We start from the raw sequence: 19923 nt of genomic DNA, 5'->3' as shown, positions 1-19923 counted from the left end.
AAATTCTTTGATTTTCCTTGGATATTACCTTTGTGTAAGTATGCATAAGATATGTATTTTCCTACTTATAAATCTGATATCTTTAAAATTTTTAGCTCCTAACTACCACCTCCCCAAAGTACTAAGATGCATAAAGATCCACATCTTAATGTCTCCTTTATTAAATAATCTTAGCCTTAAGCAAAAAGAAATGTGACCTTCAAAGTACACACTGTATGACTTTGCAGCCTTCATTTCATGGACAATGGAAAAGAGGAAAATGGAACCAAATATTACCCCATTAATAAGATACAAAAGTTAAGACTAGAAACCTGGAAGCAGATAGTCTGGATTAATCAAGGCTTTTCTATTTATTAGCCATGTTACCTTCAGTAAATTATTAGATTTCACTGAAACTCACTTTTTTTGATCTGAAAAACAGAATTTACTGATAGTATCATTCTGGTGCTTGAGTATATACTTAAAGATGAAATTTGTAAACTGCAAAGTTCTTTTAAAAAAATCACAATGCTTGGCACATAACAAGTAGTCAGTAAAGGCTGAAATTAATTAATACATGTTGACTGAATTAATAAAACAAATAAACAAGCCTGAGAAGGAATAAATCAGTCTTCTTTTAGCCACCTCTTATCATTGATATGAAGAATATAGGCTATAAATTCCTGGTTGTAAGTATTTCTTTTATGAAGGAGATCTTCATACATATCTGGAAAAAGAATGTAACTCATTATCTCAGATTTTTTTCCAACAACTTTTACCTGAATAATTAAGCAAAGTGATAAAAGATGAATATTTTGACAATGTTGAAACATATTTACCAGTCATATTTTTGAGGTGACTGGAGAATAGAAATATATCACTTAATAAGTATTTTCCTATATTATGATAACTACTCAACACAATTAACAATAAAAATGAATAGCATCCTTCAAAAGTGAAAGGCAATGTGACTATGATCAAGCACTTACTACTCCATACCATCAGACTAGATAAAATTAACACTTATGTTCTTGTATACAAGGTGTGCTCTAATTTATAAATTAAAATTTAACAAATAGGGACTTCCCTGGTGGTCCAGTGGTTAAGACTCTGCACTCCCAATGCAGGGGTCCGGGTTTGATCCCTGGTCAGGGAACTAGATCTCGCATGCCTCAACTAAGATCTGGAGCAGCCAAATTAAAAAAAAATATTAACAAACAGAAACAATTCAGAACGACCAGTATGTCATTAATGTTTTAGGTGAACAATACCCAACAGTTATCAAAAAAAAAAAAAAAAAAAAACTTCTAATAAATGAATTAATGTATAATTTGGGCTGAAATATCTCATTTAAGCATGATATTCTAAACTTTTTCTAAAAAGCAAAGAAAAATGAAATTAAAAAACACCTTCAGAGTTTTAATACCTTAAATTACTTGACAGAATACACAAAATACCAAATATAAATTAACATTGTGATATACAAATACTACTTAGAACTGTAACATGACAAAAATCAACCACAAAAGCATTCTTAAAAATGAATAAATTCCACCAAGTAATATTAGTAACCTAAATCAAGCAATTTAAAATGTTTTTATTTCTTCATATATTTACTATAAAACTTATTCTCTGAAGAACATAAACATGCTGAGAAGGCAATCTAACAGTATATAAAGTTTACAAATTAAAGGATACTAGTTTAAAAGTTGTTTTTAAAAGTGCTCCAATGTCAAATTAAGGTTTAATTTGTTAATAATTATAAAAGTTAGAATTATTTATTAGCTGTTTCATAATTGATAAGTGAGAGGTAACTTTATTAAGGCAACTGACATAGCTGGCAAATACTAAAGTTACAAAAATAGGAAAAAAATTTTCTTCAAAATTCAGTAAAATATTGATACCATAAAAAGTTCTTTTTATTTAATGATATATTTGGTTTACTGACAATAAGTAGCATTAAAAAAATCATTTTAAGTACTTATATAAAAGCCCTAAGAAAGCAACCATAAGTGTATAGGCTTAAGTATCCAAAGAGAACCAACCCACAGGCTTAATACATAGGTTTTAATTTATTTTGTGCATTTATGGAAAGTAGTTTTAAATTATCAGGGACATATAACTCAAGAATAGGGTAGACAGCACTCTGTCCTTGACCTTCCCAACTAGGAAAAAAATGGATCCTCTAAATACTGCTATAAAATTTTGTTACAAAAAATTTTACTTTTTCTATCTTAAAAGGGCTTCCCCGTTGGCTCAAAGGTAAAGAATTCACCTGCAACGCAGGAGAGGAGGGGCTCAATCCCTGGGTCAGGAAGATGCCCTGGAGAAGGAAATGGTAACGTACTCCAGTATTTTTGTCTGGGAAATCCCATGGACAGAGGTGATGGGCTACAGTGCATGGAGTCACAGAAGAGTCTGACAAGACTTAGTGACTTAATAACAACAATCTTAAGGACACGGAAACAACCTAGATGTCCATCAGCAGATGAATGGATAAGAAAGCTGTGGTATATATACACAATGGAATATTACTCAGCCATTAAAAATAATACATTTGAATCAGTTCTAATGAGGTGGATGAAACTGGAGCCTATTATACAGAGTGAAGTAAGCCAGAAAGAAAAACACCAATACAGTATACTAATGCATATATATGGAATTTACAAATATGGTAACAATAACCCTGTATGCGAGACAGCAAAAGAGACACAGATGTATAGAACAGTCTTTTGGATTCTGTGGGAGGGGCGGGGGGATGATTTGGGAGAATGGCACTGAAACATGTATAATATCATATAAGAAATGAATTGCCAGTCCAGGTTCGATGCAGGATACAGGAAGCTTGGGGCTGGTACACTGGGATGACCCAGAGGGATGGTATGGGGAGGGAGGTGGGAGGGGTGTTCAGGATTGGGAACATGTGTACACCCGTGGCAGACGCATGTTGATGTATGGCAAAACCAATACAATATTGTAAAGTAATTAGCCTCTAATTAAAATAAATAAATTTAAATTAAAAAAAAAAAAACTATCAGGTGAAGTCAGAAAACATCAGAGCCTGTTAATAAGTAATTTTTAAGGTACACTTCTGTATCTTTAAAGAAGACTATCTTTAACCAATCAAGCAACTACACATAAATACCAAACAATGTATCTCCACTTCAATCTCCAAATATTGCAAAAATGTGGACTACTCTCATAGCCATAGGATGATGTTGGAAGGCAAAGGTAGTAAGTTTTTCTAAATACCTTATTTCTTAATTCTAAATGCACAAAATACAGTATATGTATAAAAAATACAGTCTTTAGCCAGCTTACTTACCTTGAAGCAAATGGAGTTCTGACCATTGGGAAGAAAATTCTCAGCAACCATTTAGTTGCAGAAGTGGAATATTCTTGTTAAACAACCCTTCACTTCCTGGCTCAAAAGTTACCTCTAACCTTACTTCTCTCCCTCTTTCACGTACATTGAATCAAAGCACCATTTATAATAGAGTTAAGCCTCTGTGGGCAATTTTACTACAAATAAGAATGGTAGAGATTCATAACCTCAGCTGCTACAACTTGTAAGAAGCTTTAAACACATCAGAAATATATTCATTTCAAAGAGCTCTCTCTATAAAACAAAATGTTAAATAAAGCTTTGCAGGCTGTTTTTTAATGCACCAAGCAGCCCACATTTGAAATGTTAACATAGTTATTACCTAAAAATGACCCAAAGAATATCTGAAACAACTAAGGGAAAAAAAAAACCTTAATTCTTTGATAGGAAGAAGCACCCTAATTTCTTAGACTAAAATAATAACAATGAAATACTATATTACAAGAAACAAGAAAGGAAAGGCCTAAGAGTTACATGTTACAGTCTCTGAAGCTGGATAATGGAAAGGTAACTCCATATTTCTTTCTTCTTGTAGATTTATCTCCAGTATCTGAGTTGAAACACAAAGCAGCAAGAGTGCAACTGATTCCAAACAACTTGGAATTTTATTGTAAACATCCCATAAAGAATGGCAACAAATTAGTCCAGTTTTTTATTTCTTTGAAGATAATTGCTTATAATGACTAATAACTGCCAAACAAAACATCTTTTATAAACCAAGCCAGTTTAGTTTACCTTTCTTTACTGAATTTTAGTTTAATGGACATTTTGTCCATATACAACATCACATCAACTATTAACTGAATGATTTTCCACCTTAAAATTTACGGATACTAAGAACAAACATAAGGTACAATTTTGTTAATACTTTGTTAGGAATTACAAAAGACAAGGATGATAAGTTACAGGACAAAGAAATAAATTACTGATTGCCATCACCACAGTATTGTTTAAAGAATTAACATTTGTAGTACTGCCTAATATGTATCTGGTGACACATGTAAACCACATTTCCCAAGTGGGTTTCTAAATATTCTTGTATGTGATTTCAAAAGTCAATTACCAATGGCAATTTTAATATGTATCAATAGTTTTATTTTTTAGAAAATACTTACAATGCTTTTATGTCAAAGTATCATATTCTAAATTTAATTAAGATAGGTCTAAGAGTAACAAATGGGCACACATATAAATAAACAAACACATCTTAACTCTAAACTGCAGGGCCTTTCTACTGTACTTCTCCCATCAATGAATCATAAATTGCCAGTTTTGTTGAAGTTTGCTAAATTAGGTACAGTCTTCATTGCAGAAAGAGAAATGAAGGTAAGAGCAAGCAAGAGAGAAATGATGGAATAGGAAATAAGGATAAGACTATATGAGAAATAAATGTCAAGAAATTTGAGGACAATAGATATTATACAAAATACAGCACCATAAATATAATTTAACTTCATAATTAAAATTTAATCAAAACGTTAAATTTGGGAAAATGATCTTTGAATATTCTACTTTCAATAACTTTCATAAAGCCTCACGTAACACAAAAATGTTGGGGATGGAATTAACATTTAAAACAATGAACTTTAAATGTTAAAAGTTCCATTTCTTCCCCCAGAAGTAATTATGTATTTCCCAACTCAAAATGTTGGTTATTGTTTAAAAGGCAGGATATCAAAGTATACTGAAAATTATGTAGTTAAGTCTCCCTTCTGTGGATGTGAAAATTCCAACTTAAAAAGAAAATGCCAACTTTAAACCTAAGTACCAGTTGATAAATGTGCATAAAATAATTCCCGAGATATATAAGCAAGTAATAGATGTTTAATTTTATCACTACAAGATACAAATTTTGAAAAATTCTCCAAAAAGTTTTTATCAAAAGTTAGAAGTGGCATACACATCTTTCTATTTCAATCATTCTGTTATTATCTGATGACAATCTAGGATTACAACAAAAGCAATGACAAAGATAAATCACTCAAATTTACTTTAAAATATCAGAAGGCTGAGTTAGATATCTGAGCACACAGTTGTGCAGAATAAGATTTAATAATTTTACTCAGTTTCCTAGCCTCTGGGTGAAACAAAGTGCTGTATGGAAGAATTCTAGCACAAGCCTGATCTCTGGGAAAGGAAATGGACAAAGAAACACATGAAAGAAGGGCAAATTAAATTTTAAAAATAGGGCATATGTACACAACAAAACATAGATTGTTTATCTAGAAGGCATAATGATATGGATAATCAAGCAGTATATATACTGGGTAAGTGCTTTACAACAGAAGCAATGAATTGGTAGACAGTGAATACAGCTGTCTTCCATATAAACTTTTTTTTTTTTTTAATGTCTGAGATAAAACATGTTAAATTGAGGGAAAAAAATCTACATATAGATCTGTGCACACACACACATGAGTGCATGCGTGCACGCACACACACACAAATTTAGTCATTACACTAAGAGGCCAGTGAATGTTTTAGAGAGCATCCTGTTGCTGGAAGAGATACACACAGCAAGCCATAGAAGCAACACAATCTGCTTCATAAACAGATACACATGCTAGAATCTTAAAGCTGGGAATTTAAACATTATTAGCATTCATGAGAAACATTACAATTCATTGACTATTAATATCTAGAACGGGAATAGGCTTGTACATGTATATGCTCTCATGGACCTAAATGTAACTTTTTTCTTAGAAATTCATTTAAAATTTAGACTTTTTTTTTTTTTCAAATTTCTTAGCTCATTTCCTACTTGCTTTGCTATGGCTAAACCCAGATCTTATTTAGGTTTAAAGAACCTCTAAAAAATTAAAGTGATAAAATATCAATGCAATACAAATTACAACACATTCACAAGAGGTGATATTACAAAAAAAAAAAAAAAAAGCAAAGTATAAATTGGGGGGTGGGAATCCAGATATAAAGGTAAAAACACTGTCTTCCAAACTTTTATTTTTACACTTATTAAAATAATTTGCATGCAAACAGAAAATTATCTGTTTTGTAGTAAGTGAAAACTATGCTCATCTAACATACCCTGGTGACTAACTCTTTACATCCTAGTAACTGAAGTCAACATTACAGCAAAATGCTGTTCACTAGTATTTTCACAGTATCTCACTACATATAAAATATTCTTTAAAATGTCTTCACCCTTTTTATTCTAATTATCTAAACCTAGAAAATCTTGACATTTGGGAAATAAATGTGCCATTTTTATTTTTCAAAATAAATTATAAATAAAGCTTGAGATAGCTAAACCACACAAATGGCAATTCTTCTACATTTCAAGAGGTCAGCTCTTCATAGAAGAATGTCAAAAAAAATTTTCACACTACAACGATATACATGATACACATTTGGATATATCCATGAATTTAAGTAACTATGTTACTTTGAATAGGGTAGGCCAAAGTGTTATCAATTCCAGGAAAACACAGGCACAAATTTAGTCTAAATGTCCAAGATATGAATAACTAAAATAGTACATTTTATCAAAAATCAAATGTAGAGTTTTAAACATGAATGTTTTTAAATATATATATTATGGGTTAAAAGTGGCAGCTGAGTTACAACCAGAAGTAATTTTGGTTTAGTGAAAAGTAGACTACAACAACCAAAAATAAACTTGATCTACTGTCAGGAAATATAAATTAGTTCCATTAATAATTTGCAATACTTTCTTAAAGCCTGAACATCATTTCTACTGCAAGTGAAAATTGTTTAAAGATGTTAGTCCAAGAAAACCCTCTACCCAACCCAACCAAAAAAGCAATGCTATGTGTGTACTCCTTCCTCTGCACTTAAGGATTTTCAGATGCATGAAATGAATGAAAACATGAGACAAATACATTAGCTTATGAAATATCCTGGGATTACTAAGCATATATTAAGAAGTTCCTTTTATTCCATAAGTTTGATTTATGGGCAAACTGGTTGTTACAAAAACAGAGATCAATATTATTCTTACCTCAAAAATCTAGGTTATCTAATGAATTAGCAAATTTGCAACCCCTCAAATTTGAGGAGTAAAATTGATCTTGGGACTCAAGCTCACTTATGGAACCAATGTGCACTCTACTGCTGTAAACAAGACCATAGGGTTTATTTTTAATCTATAAAATAATGACTCAAAATATCAGTGTGCAGTGCAACCAGGTTCTATTCTGAAAGATTAACAGAAGAACCCTTTGGAATGGTATGAGCTGAACCTACATTGATTCAAAATATTAGCTAGCTAAAACATTCCAACTCAAACTAGGTGCTGTGCTACATTTTAAAATTCAATACCAGTCACTCACAGCTGTTAAATAGCAAGTGGTAGCAGGGATATATAAGCAGTAGATCAAGTCTACTTACACAAATACGCTCTAAGAAAAGCCTAATAAGGTAGAGCTTATGATACTTGAGAAAATTTAATTACAACTATTCATTTGAGAGCCAATACAATTATCAACAACCTCTCAGCTTATAACTTATGAGTATTCATTCCTACCATGCTTGTTCTATTTCTCCTTAGTTTCTCCTTATAATGAATAACAGCATCTATTTTTCTTAATGTTTCCAGTAGTTGTAGTTAATAGAGGTAGCTGAGCTACTATTCAGTTATTCTTTGTGGATGAGGATTTTTCAAATGTTTAAGTTATTCTTTAAGCTACACAAGTTCTATTAATGCAATAAAATTTAACAGAAAAAAGAAAATGGATGCAAGAAACTTTTGCATTTGGCACCTTGTCTAGATCGATACCTCAAGTATTCTTTTTTAATAAAGTTAATGCACACATCAGGACACACCACAAAGATCTGCTACATATTTACAAGGCACCAACCCTTTCTTACCTTTAACATGAATTAAGCAAATCAATGAAAAGCATATTAAGAACCCCCCACCCCCCAAAAAAAAACTGTAGTATAAATATATACTTCAGTTCAGTACAATTCATGAAAGTTTGGCCTGGGAAGAGTAAAATAATCCAGATCGTTCTTACAATATAGAAACTGTAAACATTTAATAGCTGCCTTTAGGATTGGTGTATTGTGCAAAAGTTATTATTACTGGTACAAGAATCAAAATGGCAAAAACAAACTATATAAAACTCTGTAAGAAGGTGCTATACTTCTGTGATACAAAAGCAAAAGAGGGATATTCCATTTAGATAAAAATGTCATGCTACTCTTAAGAAGCTGAATGCTCCCTTAATGTAGTAAATCTGTAGTGTGTCTGTGGTTTGTGTGTGTGTGTGTGTGTAGAATTTTTTTTAAAATTTAAGGCCTAATGAGTAAGGCTTGTTTGAACAAATGAAGTGTGGAGATCAAAAGTCTTGAAATAAATGTATACTGGCATAATGGAAAAGCACCAATGTGAAAGGAAGCAGAAGTCCCCACACAACTTGCTTTGTAGATTTCCTGGTAAATTCCCTGCAGTAGAAGGCCATTGAATTTTTTAAATTATTCTAAATTTATTAACTGCTAATAATTCCATCCCATGAGATGGCTAACCCTGGCTTTTTCTGTCATTTTACGCACTCTGCCTGATCTGGATGTACCAAGATTCAGAGGATCTTCAGTGGACACAAAATTGTCATTATCAGAATCATCATTATATAAAACAGTCCTCCTGCCTTGGTTTCTTGTTTTAATTCGAGGCAGTCTACTGAAGCGTCCTGAAAACATAGTATCAAATTCATCATCTGTAATACGTGCACGTTTGGCTCTGGTGGCTCCTCTAGAAGCACCTCTTCCGCCTCTCCCTCTTCCTCTCCCTCTCCCACCACCTCCACCTCTTCCTCGACTGCCTCGTCCCCTGCCTCCTCTTCCTCTGCCTCCTCTACTCCATCTACCCCATCTTCCCCATCTGCCCCTTCCTCCCGTGCCTCTCGTTTTCCAGTTTCTTTTGCCATTGGCATACTGCTTTCTGAGTTTTCTTTTAGGCCTAGTTTGTATGAATTTGCTATAATCATGGTCTCCATCTACATAATCTTGATCTGTTCTGGAAGTTGATTCAGAGTCAGAATCAGAACCACAGGTACTTTCAGAACTTAAACTGGATTCTAACTCTCCACTCTCTGAGGAGGATAAATGTGATTTCTCTTTTGTTTCTTTTTTTTCTTTCTCTTCTCTTCCCATGATTTCATCTTCTTCTGATGCACTAAGTAGTCTTCTCTTGATTCCTGTCCGGGGCTCTCTGCCATCACCATTTGTAAGGGGTCCATCAATGGAGTGATCTAAATCAAGATGAATAAATTTTTTTAAGTTAAGCTTTGACACTGATAAGATGATTATGTATGTTCAAAAATTAAGAAACTGTCAAAAAATATTTCGTGCCCAAATATAGATGGTGTAAAACCATACAGAGTGTTGGTGTATGAATTTAAATCTGTTTGAAATGGAAGATGTTGTTGTTTAGATGCTAAGTCATGTCTGACTCTTTTGCAACCCCGTGGACTGCAGCCTGACAGGCTCCGTTGTCCATGGGATTTCTCAAGCAAAAATACTGGAGTGAGTTGCAATTTCCTCCTCCAGAGGGTCTTCCTCACCCAGGGATCGAACCTACATCTCTTGCATTAGTAGGCAGATTCTTTATCACTAAGCCACCAGGGAAGCTCCTGAAATGGAAGATACTAAGGATTTTATTTTTGTCTGACTAATTTTAGCAGGGATGAAGGGGCTGTGTAGGGATGACAGGGGATGAAAAAGCTAGGCAAAAATTTAAGGGCTTGAACTCTAGGAGGGAACATGGGCACATGTTCAGAATAATCTTATGCATTCATTAGGCATTGCACTGGAATTGGCATTGATGGAATGCCACTGGAATACGGCAATGGACATTGGAATATGGCAATGATGAGACAAAGTATTTGCTCCTTGAATTTATATTTTATATTTTAGTGTGAAACCCTGATAGACAATGAAGCAGACAAATAAATAATTTCAAGTACTAAAATGGGTTATAAAGAAAAGGAAAAGTGGGTAAAGAAAAGAGTGTGAATGTATGTATAATAGCTAGGGAAGACTTTTCGGCTGAGGCAGTATTTTGGAAAAAAACTGAATGAGGTCATATCTGGACTAACACTGGAGGAAACAGAAACCAGTAAAATTAAGAGTAGAAGAGAAAAATAGGAAATAAGTTGGAGATGACAGCCAATGTAGGATTTTAAAGCTAGAGAATGACAGGATTCAATTTACATTAAAAGAGTGCTATGGTTGCTATCATCTGAGTTAATATTAGCCATTCCAGTTCATTTTAGTTATCTGATTCTAAAATGTTGACGTTCACTCTTGCCATCTCCTGTTTGATCACTTCCAATTTGCCTTGATTCATGGACCTAATATTCCAGGTTCCTATGCAGTACTGCTCTTTACAGCATCATACTTTGCTTCCATCACCAGTCACATCCACAACTAGGTGTTGTTTTTGCTTTGGCTCCATCTCTTAATTCTTTCTGGAGTTATTTCTCCACTGATCTCCAGTAGCATATTGGGGACCTACTGACCTGGAGAGTTCATCTTTCAGTGTTCCATCTTTTTGCCTTTTCATACTGTTCATGGGGTTCTCAAGGCAAGAATACTAAAGTGGTTTGCCATTCCCTTTGAAGTGGACCACATTTTGTCAAAACTCTCCACCATGACCCATCTGTCCTGGGTAGCCCTACATGGCATGGCTCATAGTTTCATTGAGTTAGACAAGGCTGTGGTCCATATGATTAGATTGGTTAATTTTTTGTGATTGAAGGCAAGAAACCCTTAGAAGAAATGGAGTAGCCATCATAGTCAACAAAAGAGTCCGAAATGCAGTAGTACTTGGATGAAATCTCAAAAACGACAGAATGATCTCTCTCCGTTTCCAAGCCAAACCATTCAATATCATGGTAATCCAAGTCTATACCCTGACCAGTAACGCTGAAGAAGCTGAAGCTGAATGGTTCTATGAAGACCTACAAGGCCTTCTAGAACTAACACCCAAAAAAGATGTCCTTTTCATTATAGGGGACTGGAATGCAAAAGTAGGAAGTCAAGAAACACCTGGAGTAACAGGTAAATTTGGCCTTGGAGTACAGAATGAAGCAGGGCAAAGGTTAATAGAATTTTACCAAGAGGACACATTGGTTATAGCAAACATCCTCTTCCAGTAACAAAAGAGAACACTCTACACGTGGACATCACCAGATGGTCAACACCAAAATCAGATTGATTATATTCTTTGCAGCCAAAGATGGAGAAACTCTATACAGTCAGCAAAAACAAGACTGGGAGCTGACTGTGGCTCAGATCATGAACTCCTTTTGTCAAATTCAGACTTAAATTGAAGAAAGTACAGAAAACCACTAGACCATTCAGGTATGACCTAAATCAAATCCCTAACAATTATACAGTAGAAGTGAGGAATATATTCACAGGACTAGATCTGGTAGACTGCCTGATGAACTATGGACAGAGGTTCATGACACAGTATAGAAGAGAGGGATCAAGGCCATTCACAAGAAAATGAAAAGCAAAAAAGCAAAATGGCTGTCTGAGAAGGCCTTAAAAATAACTGTGAAAAGAAGAGAAGCAAAAAGCAAAGGAGAAAAGGAAAGATACACCCACCTGAATGCAGAGTTCCAAAGAACAGCAAGGAGAGATAAGAAAGCCTTCCTCAGCGATCAATGCAAAGAAATAGAGGCAAACAATAGACTGGAAAGACTAGAGATCTCTTCAAGAAAATTAGAGATACCAAGGGAAAATTTCATACAAAGATGGACTTTTTAATAAAGGACAGAAATGGTATGGACCTAACAGAAGCAGAAGATATTAAGAAGAGGTGGCAAGAATACACAGAAAAACCATACAAAAAAGATCTTCATAAACAAGATAATCACAATGGTGTGATCACTCACCTAGAGCCAGACATCCTGGAATGTGAAGTCAAATGGGCCTTATGAAGCATCACTATGATCAAAGCTAGTGGAGGTGATGGAATTCTGGTTGAGCTATTTCAAATCCTAAAAGATGATGCTGTGAAAGTGCTGCACTCAGTGTGCCAGCAAATTTGGAAAACTCAGCAGTGGCCACAGGACTGGAAAAGGTCGGCTTTCATTCCAATCCCAAAGAAAGGCAATGCCAAAAAATGCTCAAACTACCACACAATTGCACTCATCTCACACATTAGTAAAGTAATGTTCAAAATTCTCCAAGCCAGGCTTCAACAATACTTGAACTATGAATTTCCAAATGTTTAAGCTGGTTTTACAAAATGCAGAGGAACCAGAGATCAAATTGCCAACATCCACTGGATCACTTAAAAAGCAAGAGAGTTCCAGAAAAACATCTTCGGCTTTATTGATTATGCCAAAGTAACTGTGTGGATCACAAGAAACTATGGAAAATTCTGAAAGAGATGGGAATACCAGACCACCTGACCTGCCTCTTGAGAAATCAGTATGCAGGTCAGTAAGCAACAGTTAGAATTAGACATGGAATAACAGACTGGTTCCTAATAGGAAAAGGAGTACATCAAGGCTGTATATTGTCACCTTGCTTATTTAACTTATATGCAGAGTACATCATGAGAAACACTGGGATGGATGAATCAAAAGCTGGAATCAAAATTGTGGGGAGAAATATCAGTAACCTCAGATATGCAGATGACACCACCCTTATGGCAGAAAGCGAAGAAGAACTAAAGAGCCTCTTGATGAAATTGAAAGAGGAGAGTGAAAAAGTTGGCTTAAAGCTCAACATTCAGAAAACGAAGATTATGGCATCTGGTCCCATCACTTCATGGCAAATAGATGGGGAAACAGTGGAAACGGTGGCAGACTTTTTTTACTTTTTTGGGCTCCAAAATCACTGCAGATGGTGACTGTAGTCATGAAATTAAAAGACACTTACTCCTTGGGAGAAAAATTATGACCAACCTGGAGAGCATATTAAAAAGCAGAGACATTACTTTGCCCACAAAGTTTCATCTAGTGAAGGCTATGGTTTTTCCAGTAGTCATGTATGAATGTGAGAGTTGGACTATAAAGAAAGCTGAGTGTTAAAGAATTGATGTGTTTGAACTATGGTGTTGGAGAAGACTCTTGAGAGTCCCTGAACTGCAAGAAGATCCAACCAGTCCATCCTAAAGGAAATCAGTCCTGAATATTCATTAGAAGGATGGATGTTGAAGCTGAAACTCCAATACTTTGGCCACCTGATGTGAAGAGCTGACTCATTTGAAAAGACCCTGATGCTGGGAAAGATTGAAGGTGAGAGGAGAAGGAGACGACAGAGGATGAGATGGGCTGGATGGGATCACTGACTCAATGGACATGAGTTTGGGTAAATTCCGGGAGTTGGTGATGGACAGGGAGGTCTGGCGTGCTGCAGTCCATGGGTTGCAGAGTCGGACACTACTGAGCGACTGAACTGAACTGAACTGAGGGTTGCTGTGCTATGGCAAATAGTTGTGGAAACAATGGAAAAAGTGACAGACTTTATTTTCTTGGACTGCAAAATCACTGCAGGTTGTGACTGCAGCCATGAAATTAAAAGACACTTGCTCCTTGGAAGGAAAGCTATGACTAACCTAGACAGCATATTCAAAAGCAGTGACATTACTTTGCCAACAAAGGTCCATCTAGTCAAACCTATGGTTTTTCCAGTAGCCATGTATGGATATGAGAGTTAAATCAAAAAGAAGGTTGAGTGCCTAAGAACTGATGCCTTCGAACTGTAGTGTTGGAGAAGACTTAGACAGCAAGGAGATCAAACCAGTCAATCCTAAAGGCAATCAACCCTGGAATATTCATTGGAAGGACTGATGCTGAAACTGAAATTCCATTACTGTGTCCACCTGTTTCAAAGAGCCTGATGCTGGGAAAGATTGAAGGCTGGAGGAGAAGGGGATGACAGAGGACGAGCTGGTTGGATGGCATCATCACTGAGTCAATGGACATGAGTTTGAGCAAGCTCCAGGAGATGATGAAGGACAGGGAAGCCTGGCATCCTGCAGTCCATGGGATCGCAAAGGGTTGGACATGACTGAGCATCTGAACACCAACGGTTGCTGTTCAGAGAACAGAACAGAAAAGGGGCAAGACTGGAAGCAGAGATCAATTGACAGTACACTGTAATAGACATGATATGTAATATATCATGAGAGATTTACCAATTGAGGTGGTGAGAAGTGATTGGATTTACATATTTCCTTCTGGAGGAGCTATCAGAACCAACATTTATAGTTCGAACTGACAGGATTTGTTGACTGTCTGGATATGAAATACTAAGTAAAAAGGAAAGTCAACTCCAAGGTTTTATGGCCTGAATAACTTGGTGGATGGTGGAGATATTTTGCTTGGTTAGAGAACAATGAAGGAGAATAGGTTTGGGCAAGCTGTTGAAAAAAATAGAGATTCCAGATTTAAATACTATCAGAAATCTTAAGGCATTCTAAGAAGAAAAAGAAAATCAGGTGGATATCACAGTCTAGAAATCAAGGGAGACCTGAATAGAGCTGGAGATATAGTTTTGGAAATTTTCAGTAAAAAAGTAACATTTAGGGTGAAGAGAACTGAGAAAGCTCATCGAGAGAGCAAGAAGTTGACTGAGGACTGAGACTTGATATATTTCAACATTTAAAGATAAAAAATAATTGGCAAAGATAAGCAGGGTAGGAGGAAAACAGGAGAGTGGACTGGAAAAACTGGAGAGAACAAAGAGTAGGGTTGTATGGTAATCATAACTACAAGATTGGCATAAGTGTTCTGGACTTAATTTTGTGTGCCCTCTCACCTTTTGCCAAATACATATGTTGAAGCCCTAGCCCCCAATATGACTATATTTTGAGACAAGACCCTTATAGAAATAAGTAAAATTAAAAGAAATCATAAGGGTAGATGGGCCCTAATACACTAGGACTGGCATCCTTAGAAGAGAAAGACACACCAATGCTTTCTGGCTCTCCCTGACTGTGTATATAAAGAAAAAGCCACATGAGGACACAGGGAGAAGGTAGCCATCAGCATGCGAGGAAGAAAAGTCCTCACCAGACACCAATCCTGCTGGCACCTTGATCTTGGATTTTGAGCCTGCAGAACTGTGAGAAAATAATGTCTATTGCAGATTTATGAAAAGGTGCACAACATCTCTAATCATCAGGGCAATGAAAATCAAAACCACAATCAGGTATCAGTTCACAGCTGTTAGGATGGCTAATATTGAAAAGATAAAGACTGGCAGTGGTTAAGACTACACACTTCCAATGCAGGGGGTGTAGGTTCAATTCCTGGTTGGGGAACTAAGAACCCACATGTTGCACAGCACAGCCAACAATTTCTAAAAACTAAATAATAAAATACAAAATTGAAAAAAGATAAGTGTTAGGGAGGATAAAGAGAAAAGGGAACCCTCGCACACTGCTGGAGAGAAAGTAAATCAGTACAGCCATTATGGAAATCAGTAAACATGTTCTCTAAAACAGAACTACCATTTGATTCAGCAATCCTACTTCTGGGCATATATCCAAAGAAATAGAAATCAGGATCTTGAAGATATGTCTGTATTTCCATGTTCAATATAGCAGTATTCATAAGAGGCAAGACATGGAAACAGCCAATCTTCCTACAGATGAATGGATAAAAGAAAGAAATCCTACCATTTACAACATGCATGGAACTGGAAGACATTAGGCTAAGCAAAATAAGCAACATACAGAAAAAGAAATATTGCACAATATCACTTATATGTATAATTTAAAAGAGTCATACTCATAGAGGCAAAGAGTAGGATGGTGGCTGCCAGGAGCTGGAGGGAGGAAAAATGTGGAGGTGTTGGTAAAAGGGTCCAGAGATTCAGTTATTCTGGATGAATAAATTCTGGATATCAAATATACAGCATGGTGACAACAGTTAATACTGTATTGTATACCTGAAATTCACTAAGAGTCTAGACTTTAAACCTTCTCCACACAGGCATGCGTGTACACACACACACACACACAGTGGCTATGTAGAGGTGATGGATAATGTTAGCTTGACTCTGGTGGCCATTTCTCAGTACATATATATATATATATATATATATATAACAAAATATCAAGTGGTACACTTTAAACATACAATTTTTAAATGTCAAATGGTATCTCGATAAAGCTGCTAAAAAATGAGCATCTGTTGTTTAAGCTACCCAGTCTGTAGTATCTTATTGTGACCACCCACGCTGACTACTAGACTAGGCAAAAAACTATGGGGATAGCAATATGAACTGTAGACAAGAGATTTAAGTGATATTAAAAAGTTGTAGAATTTACAAAACTTAGAATGTGACATTTATGAGGGATAAAAGGTGAGTCAAAGAACACTGTAAGATTTTAAGCAGGATGACTCAGAAGATGACGGTGTCATTAAAATAGTGAGTGCAGAGAAAGAAGCACACTTGAAACAGAAAAATGGATGCTAAGCACACAAGGCAACCTTTTTTTAGGAAGTACTATAAATTATACTGATAGAACAAACAGATGTTAGGGCTAGATACATGAATTTGGAGTTATTAGCATAAAGACCGGAGAAGGCAATGGCACCCCACTCCAGTACTCTTGCCTGGAAAATCCCATGGATGGAGGAGCCTGGTAGGCTGCAGACTGTGGGGTCGCTAAAAGTCAGACATGACTGAGTGACTTCACTTTCACTTTTCACTTTCATGCATTGGAGAAGGAAATGGCAACCCACTCCGGTGTTCTTGCCTGGAGAATCCCAGGGATGGGGGAGCCTGGTGGGCTGCCGTCTATGGGGTCGCACAGAGTCGGATACAACTGAAGCGACTTAGCAGCAGCATAAAGATGACTGATGTAGTTATTAGATTCCTTTATTTGTAAAAGACAAAAAAAAGTGAGAAACTGCAAATAGGAGGCATGAAGGGCCAAAGAAAAGAAAAAATATAGAAATATAGGCAAAACAGAGATATACAATCAGTAGAGTATAGAAGCTAAGCAGTGGAATTCCTAAAGCAGGTAGTCAATAGCATGCAAAGATATAGAGAGATCAAGGAGGTGGGGTACTAAGAAAAGGACACTGGTTGGTCACTGAAGATTACTGGTGATTCTGAGGAGAATAGCTTTTGGGGAGTGGTGGCAGCAGAGGTAAGACTACAAAGGATAAAGGGATGTTTAGATTGAAAGGAAACAGAGGTGAAAAGTAGAAGCTATACTTTCTAAAAGCTTGACAGTGGAGGAAAGGACAAAAAGAGAAGTGGCAATGAATATACAATGTATAGCAGGATCAAAGGTGAAGGTAAAGATATAGACTGGGAAAAATGAAGCCACTAATTATTTTAAAGTAATCAGATGCTTCAATATTTGTCTTATAACATAAAATATAACTTTAGAATATATATTTTAAGCTATTTAATACTTTAATAATAATAAACAATGTAATCTTTCATTAAATTTATATAAATTAGAATGTATATATTCCAAAAAAAGGTATTTGTAAAAGAATATTAATCATTCTTCCAAACTTCAAACAGATGACTACATCAGAACTTCCTTTGAACATGGTCAGGGTCTATAACAAAGTTTGCATAACGTTCAGTATTTATAACTGATGCCGCCAGACATGGTCCAAACTGGATGTACATGATAATGAATTATTAGGTCAGTGATTTCCTTTTTAGCAATGAAAATTATTCTTCAAATGAAAGCTATATGAAAGCTCAAAGCTCATACATGAAATTAAAAACAAAAAAAAGAGTTGTTCTGGTTGAACAGAGAAAGTTCTTCTGCGACTTTCTGAAGTACCTCTGTGGATTACCAAGAAATAGGTAGAGCAGTCTGAAAACCCCTTAATTATTGAGACAGCAGGCCCCGGAGAAAGATAATAATTTGAGTTATATAACTGGAAAACAAAAAGAAAGTTTCAAAAGTGGGTGTTGACTGAAAGAAGGCTCATTTCTTGACATAAACCCTTTGTAAAATACAGGTAGCCCTTAGAAATATTAGGCCTATTTAAAGATGATACTGAATTTTTTTCCCTTTTTTCTTAATGTGGTTTAATAAAATGAACAATCTTAAATATGTCAAACAGTCTGGGTTTTATATGCTCAGGGAAAGATAACTTTATTTAGTTTTTCTTCCCTACTCATTTTAAATTTTATTTTAAAAAACTAAGATATGTTTGGAAATGTACATATGAAATCCTATCTGCCTCAAATTTGACAATATTGAAATCCTCATTAATTTTAAGGACATGCTAAATTTTACTACCTAAATATATCAGCTTTTAAAGGATTTGTGATAAAGGAACAAAGAATAAATGCCCAGTTCATATTTATTTCTTACCTTGCTTAATTGGCAAAACTCTATTTCGAAATGATTTGGCTTTCCCTGGGTCATGGCTATTTCCACTTCGGTTATATCCACTGAAGCTCGATGAAGAAAATGGCCCGTCTGGTTCATCATCAAGTAAATACAGTGAAAGCCCTTCAGCAGCATCTGAAACTTAACATTTAAAAAAAGACTAATGTTAACATAATTATGCTTTCATAAAAACTAAAAAGGCTGCTTTTAAAACTATAGCTTACTCAGTTATTTCACTCTAACATCAAAATTACAAGTTGTTTGAAGGAAAAAATATGAACATTTTGAGAACAAATGGTTTATTACATCATTAAATTTTCAGGCTCCACCCATCAACACAAAATTGGATTAAAGATTTACTAAGCATAGCCCCTCACATCAGAATAAGACCCAGTTTCTCCTTCAGTCAGTCTCTCCCAGCAGGAAGCTTCCATAAGCCTCTTATCCTTCTCCATCAGAGGGCAGACAGACTGAAAACCACAATCACAGAAAACTAACCAATCTAATCACGTGGACCACAGCTTTGTTTAACTCAATCAAACTATGAGCCATGCCCTGTAGGGCCACCCAAGACGGACGGGTCATAGTGGAAAGTTATGATAAAATTTGGTCCACTGAAGGGAATGGCAAACCACTTCAGTATTCTTGCCTTGAGAACCCCATGAACAGTATGAAAAGGCAAAAAGATAGGACACTGAAAGATGAACTCCCCAGGTTGGCAGGTCCCCAGTATGCTACTGCAGATCAGTGGAGAAATAACTCCAGAAAGAATGAAGAGATGGAGCCAAAGGAAAAACAACACCAAGTTGTGGATGTGACTGGTGATAGAAGCAAAGTGTGATGCTGTAAAGAGCAATATTGCATAGGAACCTGGAATGTTAGGTCCATGAATCAGGTTAACTGGAAGTGGTCAAACAGGAGATGGCAAGAGTGAACGTCAACATTTTAGGAATCAGAGAACTAAAATGGACTAGAATGGGTGAATTTAACTCAGATGACCATTATATCTATGACTGTGGGCAAGAATCCCTTAGAAGAAATGGAGTAGCCATCATAGTCAACAAAAGAGTACGAAATGCAGTACTTGGATGCAATCTAAAAAATGACAGAATGATCTCTGTTCGTTTCCAAGGCAAACCATTCAATATCATGGTAATCCAAGTCTCTGCCCTGACCAGTAATGGTGAAGAGGCTGAAGTTGAATGGTTCTATGAAGAGATAAGAAAGCCTTCCTCAG

General features: G+C 35.6%; 1 protein-coding gene and 1 non-coding gene across 5 annotated transcripts in view; one reads left to right on the top strand and one right to left on the bottom strand.

The window, feature by feature from the left end:
- The first annotated feature begins 1063 nt into the window (after positions 1-1063).
- On the top strand, positions 1064-1135 carry TRNAG-CCC (transfer RNA glycine (anticodon CCC)). The gene has a single exon. It is a non-coding gene; the product is annotated as a tRNA-Gly (tRNA).
- A 2815-nt stretch (positions 1136-3950) lies between these two features.
- The window catches only part of BRWD3 (bromodomain and WD repeat domain containing 3), a 156857-nt gene continuing 140884 nt past the window's right edge, over positions 3951-19923 (bottom strand). For all 4 annotated transcript variants that reach the window (XM_019956005.2, XM_070783702.1, XM_070783703.1 and 1 more), the window contains 2 exons: positions 18669-18827; positions 3951-9597 (listed from right to left, as the gene is read on the bottom strand). In XM_019956005.2, the coding sequence (XP_019811564.1) occupies positions 8843-9597; positions 18669-18827 (914 nt within the window). In that variant the 3' untranslated portion in view covers positions 3951-8842. The remainder of the gene's footprint in view (positions 9598-18668; positions 18828-19923) is intronic.

Source organism: Bos indicus, chromosome X (assembly GCF_029378745.1).
Source record: "Bos indicus isolate NIAB-ARS_2022 breed Sahiwal x Tharparkar chromosome X, NIAB-ARS_B.indTharparkar_mat_pri_1.0, whole genome shotgun sequence".
NCBI classification, from domain to species: Eukaryota; Metazoa; Chordata; class Mammalia; order Artiodactyla; family Bovidae; genus Bos; species Bos indicus.
The sequence above is the reverse complement of the archived record's forward strand: the minus strand, read 5'-3'. Positions and strand labels throughout refer to the sequence as shown.